Source organism: Cydia fagiglandana, chromosome 13 (assembly GCF_963556715.1).
Source record: "Cydia fagiglandana chromosome 13, ilCydFagi1.1, whole genome shotgun sequence".
Classification (NCBI taxonomy): domain Eukaryota; kingdom Metazoa; phylum Arthropoda; class Insecta; order Lepidoptera; family Tortricidae; genus Cydia; species Cydia fagiglandana.
In genome coordinates, this window is record NC_085944.1 from 9,368,021 (window position 1) to 9,389,567 (window position 21,547).

At 38.6% G+C, this 21,547-nt stretch overlaps 1 protein-coding gene across 1 annotated transcript in view; it reads right to left on the reverse strand.

The window, feature by feature from the left end:
- Positions 1-1,154: 1,154 nt before the first annotated feature.
- LOC134670190 (coiled-coil-helix-coiled-coil-helix domain-containing protein 10, mitochondrial-like) overlaps positions 1,155-21,547 on the reverse strand; it is a 29,714-nt gene continuing 9,321 nt past the window's right edge. Inside the window, exons 3-4 of the mRNA XM_063527887.1 lie at positions 1,411-1,627; positions 1,155-1,257 (exon numbers count right to left, since the gene is read on the reverse strand). Of these exons, the coding sequence (XP_063383957.1) occupies positions 1,250-1,257; positions 1,411-1,627 (225 nt within the window). The 3' untranslated portion in view covers positions 1,155-1,249. The remainder of the gene's footprint in view (positions 1,258-1,410; positions 1,628-21,547) is intronic.

Sequence of the window (21,547 nt, forward strand, 5' to 3'; positions counted from 1 at the left end):
ATAGAGCGACCGCTTAAATGAGTCCTCGCCTGCGCGGTATGGGGGCGACGGGGTAGGACGACTAAGGGTAGGTGCGGGCGGCAGGCATACGCCCATTTAAGCGGTCGGTCTATAGTTTAGATTTCCGATTTTTATATTACGTATCGTGATATGTTATATTGGTTCGTTTGGAGTATTCAGTAGTGAGTAAAGGGTCTGCGCAAACGGCTCTCGCGAGCTAAGGGCACAGAGGACGGGAAAAAAGTGTTGGCTTAGCTTGTCAAGGCCCATCAGGGGCCTGTAAAGTACAGTCGCTATTACTTATACATACTATATGTATAATATCGGGGGTATCGTCTTGGGTTCGTCATTCTACATTGAAAGCCACCGACGATTGCGACGAATGTAGAATCAATCGGTGACGAAAGCAGAATAGGACTAATTTAAGAACTTGACGACAAACGAATGGGGCGACCCAAGACTATACCATATCGGGCAAGGTGCTCAACATGTATTAACATGCCATCTTAATGACTTGACAGTTGAGGCGTGTTCATATAGATATATGTGAGCGATCTGGCAGTTCATATATATATGATAGCGATGTTACTCTAGTTAGTGGGCACCGTTGATCAATTCAGTCCTCTGTGCTAAGGGTACAGTCAAATCCAAAGAATTAATCAGGCATTATATTAGACGCCGATCGATTTCCTCCACGCCCATACCCCTCTCCGAAGTATTCAATGTGCCAAATTGTAAAATATCTGATTTACTTATTACAAAACTTGTACAGAAATAAATTTAGTTACAATAATGTAAATAAAATAGTTTCTCAGCTCACGTAATCCTTGTTTTATATATTTTTGATAGAAAACTTGCAGACTTTTACGTGAGGTTTGAATCGAATAATTAAGTTTATATTTATATAAACAGGATCCTGAAACCGATATATCTCGAAAAGTTTATTGTTATCCCATAAAGAAACCTATTAAGTTTATTTTGAATTGAAGCGAAAATATTTTTATTTATGCAACAAAATGTCACAACATATATGTACTTCGTGTAAATAAATATTAAGTTTTATATACACACTGTAACATTTTGTTTTATTCCTATCCAAACGTCTCTAGATTGAACCACATGTTGTATCTGGTCTTTAAAATGAAAGATTTAAGATTTGGTGAGTGGCTTTATTTGGGATAAGTCATTAAAACTGACGTGGTGTAAGATAGGTGATGGATAGCTGCAGTAGTAGGTATGTCAGTTGGATTCAGAGACCTGCAAAAAAGTAGTATATATATTTATTACCGCCACCGAGTTCTCAACTACTGCTAATTATTTCTATTTACAAAAAAATATTTATTAAAAGGAAAAGTTATATGGAAAATCTCGTGCCCCCAGGAATAAATTAGATACAAGATTCGTGCTAACCATTTCGCTTCTTGCACTGCTTAAGCGCCTCTTGGAAAGCAGCGCATTCAGTCAGGTCCTGACGTTCCGCCGCGCAGTTGAGAAACGTGGCTATCTCGTAGGCGCAGGGGCCGGACGGCGGCTGGTCCATGGAATAGTTGCGGGGAAGCACCTCAACCACCTCCTGGCGCCGGCGACCGGTGAACAGGCTGGTGAGAGCCTCACCCGCTATGTGACCCTGCAATACAATTAAAATAGCATTGACCATGCCTTACGTTTTAAGAGTGCCGTTTGGAAGTGTATTAAAGCTCGGGTTTTCCTAGGATAGCGGTGCCGTCATATAGCGGCCGTCTCCATACAAATACTTCGACATCCATATTTAGACGTATCATTTAGTATCCTAGGAAAATCGATCTTAAATGGAGTCATGTCACCTACTGGATTTTAAAGAATTGGTGCCATTGGACAGTGGACTGTCGGCGTAAAATTAAACAGATGTAGCATAACCGGATTGTTTTAACTAATTATAAAAGTTTAAAAATAAGTAGGTAGGTACCACCCTACTTAACTATTCGTAAATATTAAGGTGAAGTAAGTTTCACGAAAAGAATAGGTAATTTGCATTTCTATTCTATTACACGAAGCGGGGCGTTTCATTTGTATTCACGAGCCATTTAGCATAAGGTTACCTATTTGTATTTTGCCTTATGACCTTTATTACAGGAAATCCTAGACAAAACCAAACAATGATACTTACTTGATGCTTATTATGTCGATGACGGTACCTTTTGGTACATAGTGTGAACGACAGTTCAATAAAACAATCCGATGATTCAGCAAGACGTATATTCACGTACTCTCCGACACAGTTAAGTAAGTTACATCAAATCACAACGTTTGGATATAACAATCTGACAACACGATCTGCACTCGTTCGTAGTCTCACTCGTTCTGCCCCCCAACCGTAGCGTCAGTTGCCGCCATCTTGTCTCACCGGAAGAGTTACGATTAGAACTGGCGCGACCAATCGGGAGCCAGCACGAAATGTCAAATACTCACTTCCGCTACTTATTAAATGAATATATTTTGATAAACAGTCTTAACACTGTTTATCAAAATATACAGATATTTAAATTACATATTTTAATAATTAATTATGACAATGAAATGCTAACAGTCGGCCTTTCCTGACTTTTTATCGTCTCGATAAAATGCCAGTAATCAGTAAACTATAAACTATGACATGCCTCAATTTCAACAGTTAGGGTTTAATTTGACAATAATAATGTTTATTTTCCTAATTTTAAAATGTTAACAAAATTAGGATCCATTTGCTTTTCATACTTATTCTACTATGTTATATTTGTAACATATTATCTATCCATAACACTGGTTTAACAATAATGATGCGATCATTTTAAATATTTATATTGGACATTTCCAAAACACAACTTACATATAAATCGCAGTACTGGAGCCCCCTTCATGTCTCCAATACTGCCTCATATAATCTAATCACAACATGGAGCCCCTTCATGTCTCCAATATTGCCTCATATAAACTAATCACAGTACTGGAGCCCCTGCATGTCTCCAATACTGCCTCATATAAATAATAACAATACTGGAGCCCCTTCATGTCTCCAATACTGACTTATATAACTAATTACAATACTGGAGCCCCTTCATGTCTCCAATACTGCCTCGTATAACTAATCACAATACTGAAGCCCCTTCATGTCTTCAATATTGTCTCATAACAATTAATCATAGTACTGGAGCCCCTTAATGTCTCCAATACTCTCTATAGCCTTGAATTCGACATTAAGAGTCTCAACAAGTCAATGTACACGTTAATCAACCATAACTTCAATGAATTGTAATAATTCTATCGTAACACATATTAACTCGTTACACATTTTACTGATCTACTCATATCATTGTTAATTGTATATAATACTTCCTTCGCCCAGATGCGAGACTTTTACATTACACTTCCTTGCCAATCAAAAGTTACGACTCATCACTTTCACTGCTAGAATCAATATCATTACTCCTATTGAATACCATCCAACGATGCATTTTGTCAACTGAGAAAATCCCACTAAACGGTCTATTACCCTTTCGAGAGAGTGGAGTGTCCTCCACAACGTACCTATCATTGTCAAGTACTTCAACAACGCGATACGGGCCCCGAAGTTTAGATACTAGCTTTCTACTCTGCCCACTCGATGGTATGTCCCTCTCTAACCTTACTAAATCCCCAACCTGAAAAGTGAGCTGTTTTCTACCCTTATCAAACGCTGCTTTTTGCTTTTCTTGATTTAACCGGACATGCTCAGAAATTTCACTACGAATATCTTCAAGTGAGTGATTAGTCTCTACCGTACTCTTATTTTGTGTATCGTCACTCTGCGTCACTGAATCGTCATTTTCAATGTGTGATTGTAGCACTGAGTCTGACATTCCAGATAATCTAAAACCAAAAAGTGCTTGCGAAGGTGTCTTACCCGTGCCCTTATTAATAGTGTTGTTTAAACCCCATTGTACTTCGTCAACATATTCGTCCCATGACGTTTCCGATTTACCATGGGTAACAGCAGTAAGAGAAGATAAAACCGTTCGGTTGTATCTCTCAACTTGCCCGTTGGCACGTGGTGTCGCGGTTGCGTTGAGGATATGTTTGACCCCTCGAGAATGTAAGTACTTTTTGAAACTTTTAGCCGTGAACGATGTCCCTCTATCAGATATTAGCCGTTTTGGCACGTCAAAAGTGTGGAAGTAATGTTTAATAGCTCTAATCGAATGAACAGCTTTTGTACTTTTCACTGGAATTAACATGATATATTTTGTGAACGCATCTATTATTATAAGTAAGTAAGCGTTTTTCCTTTTGCTGCGTACGAAGGGACCCAGGTGGTCAATATGGATAGTATGAAACGGTCGGTCAACTTTTTCAATGGGATGTAGTTCACCAGCCTTTTTCCCTGATGGTACCTTCGCATGCGCACACTCTAAGCACGAATCGACGTATTTCTTAATAAATCGTCTCATTTTAGCAAACCAATAATTGCTCTTAATTTTCTCATAGGTTTTGTCGAAACCAAAATGGCCAATATCATCATGACTAGCCTTCAGCACCTGCCATCTGACGCCTTTTGGTACAACCCAGCGATCACCGTCTTCAGTTTTCCTAAATAACAACCCCCTCTTGACCAAGTAGTTATTTTTGATTTCTACAACATTATTGCTTTCTGGGTCATTAAGTATGTTTACTATCCTCTGAAGTTCGGGATCACTGCTCTGTACCGTAGTTATCCAATTGGAACTAATATTTCGAATATTTAAAACAGGGGTCGATTTTAAATCAGGGGGATTACGGCTCAACGCATCAACATGAGCCATGGTTAAGCCAGGCTTGTATACAATATTGAAGTCGTATTCTTGGAGTATGCTCCACCAGCGCGCCACTCTCGGTAACATGTCTTTCTTATCAAAGGTGGCTCTAAGCGAGTTACAATCAGTGACAATGGTGAAGGAAATACCTAACAAGTACACACGAAAGCGCTGCACGGAACATACTACGGCAAGAGTCTCTAAATCATAAGAGGTGAACTTTGCTTCTTCCGGCGAAGTCTGCCTACTAAAGTATGCGACTGCAGTAAATGGAGAGTCTTTATCTCGTCTTTGAAGAAGTATGCCCGCTATCCCATGTTTCGAGGCATCTGTGTGAACCTGGGTTTCATATGAAGGGTCGTAAAAGGACAATATCGGTCGTTTAATTAACTCATTTTTCAATGTAACAAATGCGTTTTCTTCAGCTTCCCCCCATGTCCAGCGGGCATCCTTCTTCAATAGTTGAGTTAAGGGTTTTGCAAGTGCCGAAAACCCTTTGACAAACCGGCGAAAGAAACTCGCTAAACCGATGAATTGTCTTACCTTGTGCTGGTCTGTAGGTCTGGGAAATTTCTCTACCGCTTCTATCTTGCTAACACCAGGCCGTATACCCTCCTCGCTAATTTCAAACCCGAGATAATTTATGGACTGCATCAAAAAGTGACACTTTTTAAGATTTAACGTCAGCCCTGATTTGCGAAACAGCTCTAATACCTCCCTCAATTTAATAAGTCCTTCATCAACAGTCTTCGACGGAATGTTCACATCATCCATGTATGCTAGAGCGTCTTTGAATCTAGCGTTACCTAAAATGTTATTGATTGCCCTTTGAAAAGTGGACGGTGCATTAACTAACCCAAAGGGCATTCTTGTGAACTCATAATGCCCGTCCGGCGTTATGAACGCAGTTAGGTGTCTCGAGGGTTCAGCCATGGGGATCTGATAATATCCAGAAACCAAGTCTAAAGCTGTATAAAATTTATGACCAGAAAGGTTATCTAATTGATCATCTATCCTCGGGAGAGGATAATGTTCTTTGATTGTACGTTTGTTGAGAGTCCTAAAATCCACACAAAGGCGGTAATCGCCTGTTTTCTTTTTAACTAACAAAATCGGTGATGCGTATTCTGAAGAAGACTGTTGCACGATACCCGATTCTTCTAGTTCCTGAACTATATCCCTAACTACCTCTCGCTCTGAAAGGGGTAACCGATATGGTCTATATACCACAGGTGTAGGGTCATTAAGTTTAATACTCATTTCCGTGTTGGTAACACACCCTAGCTCCTTGATCGAAAACGCGAAGCAATCTCTGTACTCATTTAACAAATCAACTAATTTATGCCGGTCATCATCCTTTATATTTTTATCTACATTTACCATTGTTTCATCAATCAAGGAATCGCTGCCTTGATTACCATTATTACATTCGACCCTATTGACGTTAAATGTTTCTGCAGGCATAGGAGCTTCCTTTAAAGGTATCGCACGGACTAACAATACGTCTTTATCTAAACTAAAGCCCTCTGCCACTAGACCTTTGATCACCACCTGACCATGACCTTCTACCATTTTAATCACACTTTGTATACTGTCGTATTCTTTTCTTGGCTGTAAACACATACTTGGCTCAATAAATAAATCACCATTATACGTTGGTTTCGAATACACATCTACAACCGTATAGCCCCTAACATTCACCGACTCATGAACATACAATGGTATATTTTCTTTAACCTGCAATGTGTTTGTTGATATTTTAAGCGTTTTACTAGTTTTATAAACAACAATATGTTCTTGTTCGGTAAATGTTTGCCCTACCAACAGAGGAACTTTCAAAAGATTATCTGGGACAACCAACGCTTCCAAGCCCGCTTGAGCCGAGTCTATTTTCAGATTGACATTAAACTTTCCTATGCAGTTAACTAGTCCTTCACCGAATCCTATAAGCACCGGCAAGTCTGTTAGAATCCAATCATCTGATAATTTGTGAGCGACCGATTCCCTCACTACAGTGCATTCACTGCCGAAATCTATGTAACATTCCAAATCTTTACCATTTACTATCGCGGATTTAAAATATTTAGTATCATTACCCTGCTTAAGCGATATGCGTAAAACAGTCTTTTTCTCAGTATTTTCTTTCTTTGAAAGGCAATCGCTAGCAATATGCCCAACTTTATTACATGAGTTGCACCTTTTGATTGGAAGTTTACATTTAAAATATGGGTGACCCTCTTCGCCACAATTGTAACATTTTGTGTTACTTTTAGGTTCATTATTACTGGTTACAGATTTATTAAACCTAGGACGCCTATTGTCGGACGTGCCGGCCTGAAAAGATGTGTTGGTCCTTTCACTGGGTTTTGTAGTTTTGACGTTTCTTAAGTATACTAACAATTTATCAGGCTCTGTGAATTGAGCAGCCTCTGCGCTTGTCCTTACGGACCTATCCTCAATACCGAACAACAGACAGTCTATTGCGTTCTTACCCGTTATATTACAACGATTCAAGAAAATAATCTTTTTGTAATAGTATTCCTCTAACGATTCACCAAATCGCGCCTTACAGGCCAACATTTCAGTCAACAGTCGCCCATAATTCTCGTCACTTGGAAAGGCTGATTTCAGTTTCTCCTGCCACTCAGACCATGAAAACAGGAGACTTGGCAATCCTTGATACCATTGTTGTGCGAGGCCTACTAACTTCGGCAAGGCATAATGGATTGTTTGTCTTTCTGTCCAGCCATAAATTTGCGCGCATTCGTTAACCTTCAATAACCATGTACTAATAGTCTGCGTCCGTTTAGCAGGGTCATATTCAGGTATAACATTCATAGTCGGAAATCTTTCATTACTGCCTCCCGCTTTCATAGTCTGAATGAGTTCTTTAAATTGTGTAGCAAAATCTATCATCTCCCTATTACTAACAGATGAGTTAGGCAATTCCTGTGAAGCTGTATCTGCACCTGCCGGGGTCATCTGGATAGGTTCAGCTGGTGTGACTGATTGGGGTTCACCTGATCGTAATCTGGTCAGCTCGTGCTCGTGCTGACGACGTGAAGAACTGGGTGTCCTTCGCCGACGAGATCTCGAACGCCTCACCTTCCTGCTCTTTCTATACCGGCTACGGCTGCTGCGATGCCCAGAGTGCCGACGTCTTTGGCGCTCTGGGGTATAGCTGTCATCCTCTTCATACGACTCGTCTCTTTTTCGTTTACGAGACGGTCCTGGACTCGACTCTTTTCCACTTGCCATGATTATAACTGCAAAATTCCACCAAAAGTGAATGTTCTAAAAATGTTACTGAGTCACCTATGGTTAAAAGCTAATTGAGAATATCAATTATACTCTTAATCTAGTAAAACCTTTTGTAAACTGTTACTAATATGAAAATAGTCTTTGTAAGCACCATTGTAATTACTGTATCTTTACATACAACCTTACTTATGAAAAATTTCAACTTTCTTCGTCATTTGTAAATGTGTAAACACATGTAAACTCACTGTAAAATGTTGTAAAGCACTGTAAAATACTTTATCTGGCATATACTATGGATATTTGACGTTTTCAGAATGTTTGTAAATTTGTAAACTTTTGTAAACTCATTGTAAACTACTGTAAACAGTATATTTAACATACCCTAATGCAACTTGAGACTTCCAGAACAATTGTAAATTTGTAAACTATTGTAAACTCATTGTAAACTATTGTAAACTACTGCAGGGCACTGTATATAACATACACTAACGCAATTTGCGACTTTCAGAACAATTGTAAATTTGTAAACTTTTGTAAACTCATTGTAAACTACTGTAAACACTATATTTAACATACCCCAACGCCATTTGAGAGTACCAGGACAATTGTAAATTTGTAACTTTTGTAAACTCATTGTAAACTATTGTAAACTACTGTAAGACACTGTATATAACATACATTAATGCAATTTGAGACTGCTAGAACAATTGTAACTTTGTAAACTTTTGTAAACTTATTGTCAACTATTGTAAACTGCTGTATATAACATACACTAACTCAATTTGAGACTTGCAGAATATTTATAAATTGTGAAAACAAGTGCAGACAGATGTAAACAACAGTTACAAAGTCATGCGTGCCTTACACTCAATTGTCTTTATTTAGTGTCTTACACGTTTACTACAACGACAGAAAAATAAAACGAGAATGTAATTGTCTAACCCTTTAAAAAAAGAAGATTTGTATCGGTCAAAGCGCTTAACCGTTTTTGTTTCATAACAAACTTATGATAGTGAAATAACTTCAAGTTATCAACAAGAAAGAAGAAAAATATACATAATAAATATCGTTTAACCAGCGAAATGCTATACATGGAAGTATTCTGTCCGCTCAATTATGACCCAACGCAAACTACCCCGCGATAGGCGGTACTTACAAACTGCTCGATTGGCAATCTCAGTACGACCGAGATGACAGTCAGTGACAAATGGCTAAATTGATTTATAAAAACAACGTTTTTTTGTAATTAAAAATATATTCATGTGTCGTGAAGTGGTGCAGAAGTTATTTTAGTTCATACCAAGGACAGTGGAATCACTTTTCACTTGTAGTAAACAGATAACTTCAGTAGAATTTGGAAAAAACATGACGATTTGTTTTCGATACTACCGTGCTAAGCTAAAACGTAACAACTGCATACGACTTTCATAACAACATACGACTTTTTAAATTGCGAGGATAATAGGGATGGTGTTATGCTAAATGAAATAGACTATTTTATTAACTTGTGTTTGGTTTAGGTATTCTCTATATAATTATAAATGTAGTAATAAATTCCTTCTTACAGATTTGTATTTTTCTTTTTTATTTCATGAGATGGAGCTATAAAAAAACTACCTAGTTATTTCAAATTAATAATCAAATTTGGTATTGTCATTTTACATTACCTTCTATTCAGATTCCCACAAGATGCTATTCGCAAAGAACTATGGAAAAAAGCTGTCCAATTAGAGAGACATGAAATTGAGTGGATGTCTGGCAAGGTATCTAGAATATGTTCTATTCATGAGATATAACCCGTGAGATAATCATACCCGGTCTCCTATATGTAGATACATTTTTCCTATCATGCTATCATGTTTTTTTTGAATTAATTTAACAAATACACACATTCTCTGAAAATGTTGATCATTTGAATCCACCCTCTACTGTCACATTTATGTAGGTTCTCTCTCAAGCCATTTTCGTCAGTAGAAAAGAGCGGCAAACATATATTAACTCACATTATAGACGGGTCTAACGCGAATTATATTCAATTACCTTGATTTACCGACGTAAATCAGTTTTGTTTCGTATAATGTGAGTTAATATGTGTTCAAAACGCGAAAGTTTAAAATATTATAAGAGCGGCAAATTTAGAAAATGTAAGCGCGCGAACGGCTGTGATCCTATACAAAATTTTAATTTTGCACCTTATCTACTGACAAACTTGCTTGACCGGCTATATACATATAAAATATTACCATTGGAACTGAAAGTGGGGATTTATTGTGACTCTGCCTATTCAAATATTTTTGACCCGATTCGTGTACCCATGTAAATTTTGCAGACTGTATAGCCAGTCCTATTTCTAAGATCAAGTTCGCCATACATTTACTATGGCGTACTTGATCTTAGAAAAACGGACAGGCTATACCTGAACGTGACTTCGCACTGCCATGCAGATTGATAATAAAATATACAAAATACTTATTATAGCGGAATACATTTATACAACAATGATATATTTACTTATGTTGAGTTAGTCTGTCATGTCATAACAACATTTTAACTAGTTATATTTTGATCTGCATTAAATTATTATACGTGAATTATTTGACTGGTTCTTCACTGTATGGCATAAACCTATCCCTGTCCAAGTCATATTCTAATCAAATAATATGAACCGCGAACTCTCACCGGCCAGTACGTACAGCAAGAAGGTTATTAGCGGATTAATGTCGCTGATTGGTAGTTATTGACATTATATGCGTTTCATCTACACTTAGCTATGTACCATTAGTGTAATAAAGATGACTATTATTTCGTTTACCAGCTTTGATTACAGGCTCTGTAAACGCGTCGTCTTATTTGAATGTAGGCGTAATTGTGTATGTGTGCTAATTTGGCCCGAGAATTTGAACGGTAATGTTCCTAAAGGCGGTATCCTTAGTTATATATGATCGCAGCGTTTAACACATTAGAAAAGCCAATAATTTGCAATTACGTACCTTCAAGGGCGTAAGTTTTTTCACCAAGGTTTTTATACAAGAACCTCGACTAATCCCGCCTTCTGAACTGTGAACGACAGTTCAATAAAACAATCCGATGATTCAGCAAGACGTATATTCACGTACTCTCCGACACAGTTAAGTAAGTTACATCAAATCACAACGTTTGGATATAACAATCTGACAACACGATCTGCACTCGTTCGTAGTCTCACTCGTTCTGCCCCCCAACCGTAGCGTCAGTTGCCGCCATCTTGTCTCACCGGAAGAGTTACGATTAGAACTGGCGCGACCAATCGGGAGCCAGCACGAAATGTCAAATACTCACTTCCGCTACTTATTAAATGAATATATTTTGATAAACAGTCTTAACACTGTTTATCAAAATATACAGATATTTAAATTACATATTTTAATAATTAATTATGACAATGAAATGCTAACAATAGGTACACGGAATAGTAAGGTAAATACTTACTTGCCTGATTACCTAGTCTAAAGTAGGATTATTACGATATTTCTCACTTGCGAACTCCTTAGTCCGGGAGCCGGCTGCATGAAACAAACCTCATCAAAAAATAGAATATACCTACCCTGTAGAGGTACCTGACATTTAGTAGATTCCAACGCACTTGGTCGGCCTAGGCTTAACCTGGCAGATTTTGTACAAATGGCAAAAACGTTGGACAAAAATTCATCAAAAAAAACCTCATCGAAAAATAGAATGAAACTTGTATGGTAGGAAACCTGACCTTGAGGACAGTAAAAAAAAAGTGGTCGGCCTCACCTTAGCCTGGCAGTTTTTGCAGTCCGACCAGATTTATTGGGTCACGTGAGAGCTACAATTTACCTCATCGAAAAATAGAATGAAACAAACGGATTATAATAGCTAAAATAAGCCTGTCGACGTATGTCTTGGTCGGCCTCACCTTAACCTGGCAGTTTTTGCAGTCCGACCAGATTTATAAAAAAATCATCAAAAATTTTTTATCGAAAAATCGTATGAAACTTGTATGGTACGATAGCTGCCTTTGAGAACAGTAAAAATAAAAGTGGTCGGCCAAATCCTGTGTTGGCAGGTTCCTGTGTCCGACCAATTTTGTGGTACCACGTAAGAGCTACAATTTACCTCATCGAAAAATAGAATGTGTTAAAACTACACTTTAAAAACCCAAAAATTTATTAAAAGAAACAGCGAGAGAACAATTTTGCTTAATCACTAACGTCAAATCTGATTTTTCTCATCCACCCTCATTTGACTTTTATTAATAAAAACGGGTAGTTAAGTAAATGTTGCTAGTTGAATGAATGGAACCAGATTTGGATATTTTGCCTTAAACATGCCGCGGCCCAAGGACTATATGGGTCCTTTAAACCGTGGAAAACAAAAACATCTTAAGTATAGAGTGAGGATCTACAAAACAAGACTATAACTATCACTTAACTAAGGCTCTGAAGCAGCTAGAGGCAGAGGGCACAGTTTAGTAACTGGTCTCTTAAACACACGATCCTTAAATTGCAAGGATACTACACGCGTTACGCCGTCTGCTCCCGGGTGCTTCGCCACAATTCGTCCCAAAAGCCATTTACCTGGAGGTAAACGATCATCTTTTACTAAGACAACTGTACCAACATTTATGTCGGGGTGATTTTGGGACCATTTGTATCGATGTTGCAACATAGTAAGGTACTCAGATTGCCAACGTCGCCACAGACTTTGTACCATACGTTGTACCTTTTGCCATCGGTTTAAATAGTCAGGTCGAGTATCAACGAAACTTTCTTCAGGGATAGTAACCGGTGCCTCGCCGATCAAGAAATGACCAGGAGTCAACGGGAGTTCATCAATCGTAGAACTAATCAACGTAAGAGGCCGAGAGTTGACACAAGCCTCGACCTGTGTGGTAAGAGTGCAAAACTCTTCGAAGGTTAAGCAGGATTCACCTACGACGCGTTTCAAATGTCCTTTTACGGATTTAACTCCTGCCTCCCACAATCCTCCAAAGTGAGGAGCACCAGGAGGAATGAAATGCCATGTTGTGCTGTCGTTAGCCAACAGTTGCGCGATTTCTTCAACGACAGCTGATTTGCTGTTTTTGAACGCGAGATCTAATTCTTTGGACGCGCCTACGAAATTAGTCCCACAATCACTCCAGATGTCTTTACAATGCCCACGTCGAGCAGTGAAACGTTTAAAGGCCGCTAAAAACGCAGCACTAGATAGTGAACTTACTAATTCTAGGTGAATAGCTTTTGTAACCATACACAAAAATACACTTATGTAAGCTTTACAAGTTTTGGTGCATCTACCAGAGTACAGTTTCAGCGTGAATGGACCACAAAAGTCTACGCCGCTGGTTAAAAACGGGCGTGACGGATTGACTCTGCACTGTGGTAAATTACCCATCAACGGGTTCATAGTTTGGGCAGTTTGGGTAAAACAAGGTTTACATAATCTTAAAATCCTTTTTATCAAGTTTTTCGCTCTTAGAATCCAATATTTTTGGTGAACAAGATTCAAAGTTAGTGAATTTCTACCATGTAGTGTTCTCAAATGAGCATCAATTACAATCAGCTTTGCTAAGTTACACTTGTGATGTAAAATTATAGGAGACTTCATATCGGGTGGTATTTGAGCATTTACAAGCCGTCCACCAACTCTAATAATTTTATCATTATCTAAGATCGGATTCAAAGAGTGAATGTTACTATTTTTTGGGATAGGTTTGCTCTGTGATAGCAATCCTATTTCATTTTCAAAGTGAACAGACTGTGACATTCTAATACAGGTTTTTAATGCATTTTTTATTTCATCAGTAGTGAGGTATGTCAGTTTTATGTTATCATTCCTTTTAAGAACTTTATCTTTACATAGCCGGAGAAATCGAAAGCAATAGGCTGTCACACGTATAAGCCTAAGTAGACTTGAGTATCTATTGAGGTACACGGTACATTCATTGGGTTCTGAGGTGCATAAGTAACTAACTTTTGCTTTCGGTTTTGCTTCGAGTGTCGTTTCAGGAATAGTAAAATTAGGATAACAAATCTCAACAGACTCGCGAAGAAAGGCTGGACCTTCCCACCATAGTTGTGACTGCATCAGCTCGTCAGGACTGATACCGCGTGAGGCGCAGTCCGCGGGGTTATCCGCAGACTTAACATGATGCCATTGACTACTATTCGTAACATTCAAGATTTCTGTGGTGCGATTACCAACGAATGGCTTCCAAGTATTTGGAGTTTTACGCAACCAGGCCAAAACTATTGTGGAATCTGTCCAAGCAAACACACAATTATCATCAATATTTAGACTAGATTTCACATTTGGTATCAATTTAGACAATAGGACTGCCCCGCAAAGTTCAAGACGTGGCAATGAGACCTGTTTCACGGGAGCGACCTTAGTTTTGGCTGCGACCAGGCTTACTTGGATCTCATTGTCCGTGATGACTCTGATGTAGATAACCGCAGCGTAGGCGGCGCAAGAGGCATCACAAAAGCCGTGCAATTCAATTTTCGCATTATTCGTGATCCCTAACCAACGTGGAAGCTGAATGGCTTGCATATGTTCGAAATTAGTCAGGTAAGTCTGCCATTCAGTTTTCAGGTCTTCGGGAAGTTCAGAGTCCCAATCCAGGCCGGCTAGCCACAACTTCTGCATAAACATTTTCAATACAATCACGCAAGGTGCTAGCCAACCCAGAGGGTCAAACGTTTTTGCTATCGCAGATAGCACACATCGTTTTGTAACAACGTCGTTGTCCCGAGGTAAGTTAATTACCAGTTCAAATATATCACTTTGTGGTTTCCAGGCTATGCCTAGAGCTTTCACCGAATCATCCATTTTAATATTCACTGAACTTTGTAATGCTTTTTGCGAATCGGGAATCTCACTTAAAACTTTTTCACTATTAGACGACCACTTATGTAGAAGAAAACCGCCACGTTTAAATAGTTCAGTTAAGCGACATCGAAGCCGTTGAGTGTCTTCTTCTGTAGATGAGCCCGTCATCAAGTCGTCCATATAGAGATCAGTTTTTAGAAGTTCAGCTTCAGGAAACTCTCCACGTTCATCCTCTGCAAGTTGATGAAGTGTCCTTATGGCAAGATATGGAGCACATGAACTGCCATATGTGACGGTTAGTAACCGATATTCTCTAATCGGCTCTTCCGATGACTCGCGCCACAAGATTCTCTGGTAATCAGCGTCTTGCTTTGAGATAAGTATCTGTCGGTACATTTGTTGTATATCAGCTACTAGACAGTACTTATGTTGTCTCCACCGTGTTACTAAATCTCGTATGTCTTGTTGCAGCGGTGGGCCGATGAGTAGCTCATCGTTGAGTGAATTTCCGTCTACAGGTTTAGCGCTTCCATCAAAGACTACGCGCAACTTTGTAGTGAGGCTCGAGGCACGAAGAACAGAATGATGTGGTAGGTGGTAAGCTCTATTCTTCTTTTCTGTTTCAGGGACGACCTCCATGTGACCGAGTGACTCATACTGCCTCATGAACTTGCAGTATTCTTCATGAAACTCGGGTCTGCGCTTAAACTTATTCTCCATCTGATGTAAGCGGTTCAAAGCAAGTTGTCTGGAGTTGCCTAAATTTGGAGCGTCTTCGTGCTTGAAGGGTAGACGAAGCTCGTATCGACCATCAGTGTTTCGAGTGTGAGTTTTCTTAAAATGCTCTTCACACTGTATCTCAGGTTGTGACAGAGGCTTCACGTTTGGTGAATATTCATTGATCTCCCAAAACTGACGTAGTAACTGATCAACGTCGACTTGTGTGTGCATAACAATAACATTGTGAGATTGATGGCCAGACAGCGCAACCTCGCCGCTTACTAGCCAGCCCAATCGTGAGTTCAAAGCGACCAGAGACTCATTATGTTTTACAACTCCATCAAGAATAATATGTGCGTATACAACTGCACCTAATAGCACGTCGATAGATCCTGGCTTGTGAAAGTGTGGATCCGCAAGATCTGAAATCTCAGAAGAAGGCCAGGTATCTGATGGGAGCTCTTGTGATGGCAATCTCGAATTGATTCGTCTAAGGACGTACGCCTTAGCTGTGATTATGTGTGATGGATTTCTCATGGCATGAAAGTTCAACTGAACTTGTGATTTTGTTGTCATAGGTACAGGTGATATGCCAGTGATTTTTCCGTTAATTGAAGTGCGCTCGAGATTAAGCAGTTGAGCTGCTGCTTCAGTAACAAAGTTTGACTGCGAGCACGGATCAATCAGTGCTCTCAAGACTATCGTGTCGCCGTTCCTCGACTTAACTGCAATTCGCGCAGTTGCCAAAATAACTTCCTCACTGTCGCTGTCAACCTCAGCCTTGTAAACTACGGTTGATGTGGTTTGGCTCGTTTCAGGTGTAGCGGCTGTTACAGTATCGTTTTCAGGCACTGTTGTGTTCTTGTTAGGGTTTGTGAAGTGCAACAGAGTGTGATGTCGTCGACTACATTTTCTACAGGTGGTGCTCTGCCTGCACGCGTTAACAGAGTGACCCTTTACAAGGCAATTAAAACACATGCCATTCTTCTTAATAAAATCCTGACGTTGAGGAACATCTAATGCGGCGAATTCTTTGCAATGACAAATATAGTGGTTTTGTGAGCAATAAGTGCATTCGCTGTTTACTTCTGTGACAAATGACTTCATAGTTGTGGGTTTTTGGGTTGTTGTATTTTTAACTAAGTCTTTTTTCTGCGGTTGGTCTTTTTTGTGTGTGACATTTACCATCTCCATAGACCGGAAACGATTTTCTATAAATGATGATAAAACGGTAAATGTGGGTATATCTTGAGATGATCCAAGGGACTGTTCCCATTGTTTGTGTGTCTCTAAGTCCAACTTGGATACAACTAAATGTACGATAATTGCGTCCCAAGTGGAGGTGTCCACGCCGAGATTGTCGAGAGAATTCAAACATTCCTTTGTAGTATCTAAAATTTCCTTTAAGCTTCTAAAACATTCTGTGTTCATCTTCTTCTGATTTAAAAGGCGGCTAATTATTGTAGTGACAATCATACGTTTATTATTGTATCTACTCTCAAGTGTGCTCCAAGCCTTATCGTAATTAGCCTCCGTGAGTGCAAAATGTTTTAGAAGTTGTTCCGCCTCTCCCGATAAACTCGTTTTTAAATAATGATGTTTTTCAATCGTTGTTAGATGCAGGTTGTCATGCACGAGGGCCTTAAATAAATCTTTAAAACTTGTCCAATCGTTATAATTACCGGCGAACTTAGGAATCGATAAAGGTGGTAATTTAGTTCTAATCGGAGTGGTCTCGCTATCATGTGTTGTTAAAAAACTCTGCATACTATTATTTGATTGTGGTTGACCTTGACCTTTAGAGAATTCTAACAAGTAATCCTTTAATAATCCCTTAAATTCCAGGTATATGTCTTCAGTTGCCTCGTACAGACTTTCGGCATTAAATTGTAATTGCTCCAGTTCAGTTTTCGTAACCGTTGATTTAATCATCTCATATTGATTTTGATATTTAGACCAATAACTTTCTAATGTTTCTAAGCGTGCTTGTAAATAACCAAGTGTATATCTTGATTTAGACGTCTTTTTAGTATTCGATTGTAACTTCGAAATACGTTCCGATAACGTTTTTTGTGATTCACAAAGTTGAGCCATTGTTTACGTTTATAACACGAATTCACAACAAACAAAGTTCAAAGTCCACTTTCCCGTATATAGTTGAATTCAATTTACGTAAAGTTAAATCACTAGTTATCTATATCGGGCGAAATAGTCTATTAATATGCAGTTTAAAATGGCGAAGGTTTGTATTCACAAATATTCACGAAACGAAATTGTATTAGTCCAAATCACTTTGTAAATATTATTATCAATTAATATTGTTTACGTATCAGAAGTCCAGAACTCATTTAGCACTGCTTAAATGTCCCAATTAGTGAAATAGTTCATATAGGTTATTAACCTCACTGGTGCACGAAATCGAAGTTAATATTTACAGTCTAATCTTACCAACTCGCAGTAATTAGCACTTAGCCTTTTACACTATTGTTTTTTTTGCACTTATTACACTTTCACAATCCAGTTCTAGAAGGACCAAACATGTTAAAACTACACTTTAAAAACCCAAAAATTTATTAAAAGAAACAGCGAGAGAACAATTTTGCTTAATCACTAACGTCAAATCTGATTTTTCTCATCCACCCTCATTTGACTTTTATTAATAAAAACGGGTAGTTAAGTAAATGTTGCTAGTTGAATGAATGGAACCAGATTTGGATATTTTGCCTTAAACAGAATGAAACAAACGGATTATAATAGCTAAAATAAGCCTGTTGACGTATGTCTTGGTCGGCCTCACCTTAACCTGGCAGTTTTTGCAGTCCGACCAAACTTATAAAAAAAACATCAAAAAATTTTTATCGAAAAATCGTATGAAACTTGTATGGTAAGATAGCTGCCTTTGAGAACAGTAAAAATAAAAGTGGTCGGCCAAATCCTGTGTTGGCAGGTTCCTGTGTCCGACCAATTTTGTGGTACCACGTAAGAGCTACAATTTACCTCATCGAAAAATAGAATGAAACAAACGGATAATAATAGCTAAAATAAGCCTGTTGACGTAGGTCTTGGTCGGCCTCACCTTAACCTGGCAGTTTTTGCAGTCCGACCAAATTTATAAAAAAATCGGCGTGGGAAATTTTGATACCCATCGTATCTTATTCCATGTTGCGTAGTGAATAGATAGTGTCAGAGGTATAAATTAAAGATCCTTATGCTTTTTCGCTTATTATTTGCCAGTGAAGCAAATTAGTATCATTTTTGTCGTTGCGGTGTTAGCTGTGATAACGATTTAACGATTCTGGATCTCAGGTTATTATTTGATATTTTATCGCACAGCTTTTTTGTAGAACGCATTTTGTTTTACATCAATAGTCTGTTTATTGTCAATTTAATCAGTGAACTAAAGTCAAGAAAATAGCAGTAGGTCCATATCCTAGGATATAAACATGCTATTTTCTTCTTAAAATCTCCAGCAAGCCGTCACCGCGATTATAATTGCGTATTTTATGATTTCTCGTATGATATATGTCATCATATGATAGATATGATTTGATTTATTTATCACATAATATACAATTTCATTTAAAACTACACACGATAAATTCTTAGTCAATTTATGGTGATTATCAGCTTCTTTTACTTAACAATATATATTTCAATCAAAATTATAAAAGTCCTGTTAAAGCTTCGTAATAAGCTATACCTAAACAATTATACCTACTTATAGGAACTTAAATCACCAAGTATCATCACTAAGCTAGCAGTGAAGAAAACAAAGTAGACCTTTAATATTCAATAAAACGGGACATTTCAAAGTCATTCTTCTTTAGCGAATCAACCTGCCAGAGACGTTTACTTTCGAAAACGATGACACCTTTATTCTAACATAGATTTCTGTTAAATTTCAGTTCAGACAAATGTAAAGTACTTATTTATCATTATTTCGTAACAAATCCTAGGTGAAGCGACAGTGGCTGGGAAAAGTCAATATAGTTTTAAGGCAACTTAATTTTTTTTTTTTGTGTTTTATTTGTACATATTTCGCTTACAAAGTAAGTATACTAGCTAAAATGTAGCGTTTTAAAGTATCCTTTTTATTTTAATATTACCGTTAACCGTTAGGTTGGCATTGGTAATAAATGGTTGCCATGTGACATGCTGGGATATAATTTTCGGTAATAATTTAGAAAACACACATAACATGCTTTGGATAGCCCAGTTAATACTCAGAAGGCTTTAATGTAGAGTTTCTACAGCTACGTTCTCATGCAGTATCAAAAATTATGCCACGCCGATTTTACGCCGATCACGCCGCCGCCGCCGGTCAAAAAATCACCGGACGCCGCCGCCGATGATTTTGCCATCGGCGCACATCTCTAGTACCACGTGAGAGCTACAATTTACCTCATCGAAAAATAGAATGAAACAAACGGATTATGATAGCTTAAATAAGCCTGTTGACGTATGTCTTGGTCGGCCTCACCTTAACCTGGCAGTTTTTGCAGTCCGGCCAAATTTATAAAAAAATCATCAAAAAATGTTTATCGAAAAATCGTGTGAAACTTGTATGGTACGATAGCTGCCTTTGAGGACAGTAATAAAAAAGTGGTTGGCCAAATCCTGTGTTGGCAGGTTCCTGTGTCCGACCAATTTTGTGGTACCACGTGAGAGCTACAATTTACCTCATCGAAAAATAGAATGAAACAAACGGATTATAATACCTAAAATAAACCTGTTGACGTATGGCTTGGTCGGCCTCACCGTAGCCTGGCAGTTTTTGCAGTCCGACCAAATTTGTGATACCACGTGACAGCTAGAATAGGACCACACATGCTGTATTCCATATGCATCATGACTTTGTGTACCTATCTGATGGGCGGGCGTATATGAAACGCCTTCTTGTACGTGTAGGTGATCCAGGTATACACCAAAGCTTAGTTTTCAATCGAACACTTGTAATATAAGAGGAAAAACTGCACGTGATCCTTCCAAAATTTAAATAAATGGTAAAATGTTCCTCCACGATGTTCTCAACGGGCATCTAGACTGCGTTGGATTGCTGTCACAGTTAGGGCTCCGCGCTCCCACGCGCCGAACTCGTCACACCACACTATTCCATATTCCCTGTCATCGTACCAATTATGGCCAAAATTCTATTCTATTAAATTCTGAGTAGAATCGCACGTACCTATAATAAATCGTTCCAAAACATTGCCCCTTTCTTCTCCTCCAGACGTGTTTTCAAATCACAAATTGCAAAGCAACTTTCCTGGTAGTCACGCACTATCACACCCACTTACACACATACACACACACACACACACACACACGAACACATAAATTCCAATAAATGCATACAAACTAATAGATTCGCTCGTTTATGTAGGTACTGTATGTATTTTTATTTTACTATTTTTTATTTATTGTTTACGCAAAATTAGAGCTATACCTACTATTTTAGGATTTTTTTTCCAGTTTACAGTTATTATTAATTTTTTCTCTTTTTCCTTGTACCTTAACCCTTAACATGGCAAGACATGAAATAATGTATCTGTCGCAGTCGGATCGTATAATCCGCCGTATTACATTACGGCTAGCCGTTTTCAAAAACAGGGGCGTTTTGAAATGCGGCGGTTTAACGATTAGCCGTATTGAATGCGGCTGACTGAGAATCCGCCGGAATGTATTCGGCGCCATACGTTCTTCAACACGGCTAGCCGTAATGTAATACAGCGAGTCATTAGCCGCCGCTTTGACAGTTTTTAGTTCCCATTTTTAACACTCGTGGCGCTGCCTGACAAACGCTGGGGTGTCCATCAAATCTGGAGTTTGTCGGACTGTTTCCTTTCAAAAAAAAATTTCCTTCGCAACTTAACTAGACGGAGCCCCGCTTCGCGGGGCTCCTATTTCTGAGCGGTTTGCCCTTCGGGCATCTGAAGCTACCTAACGAA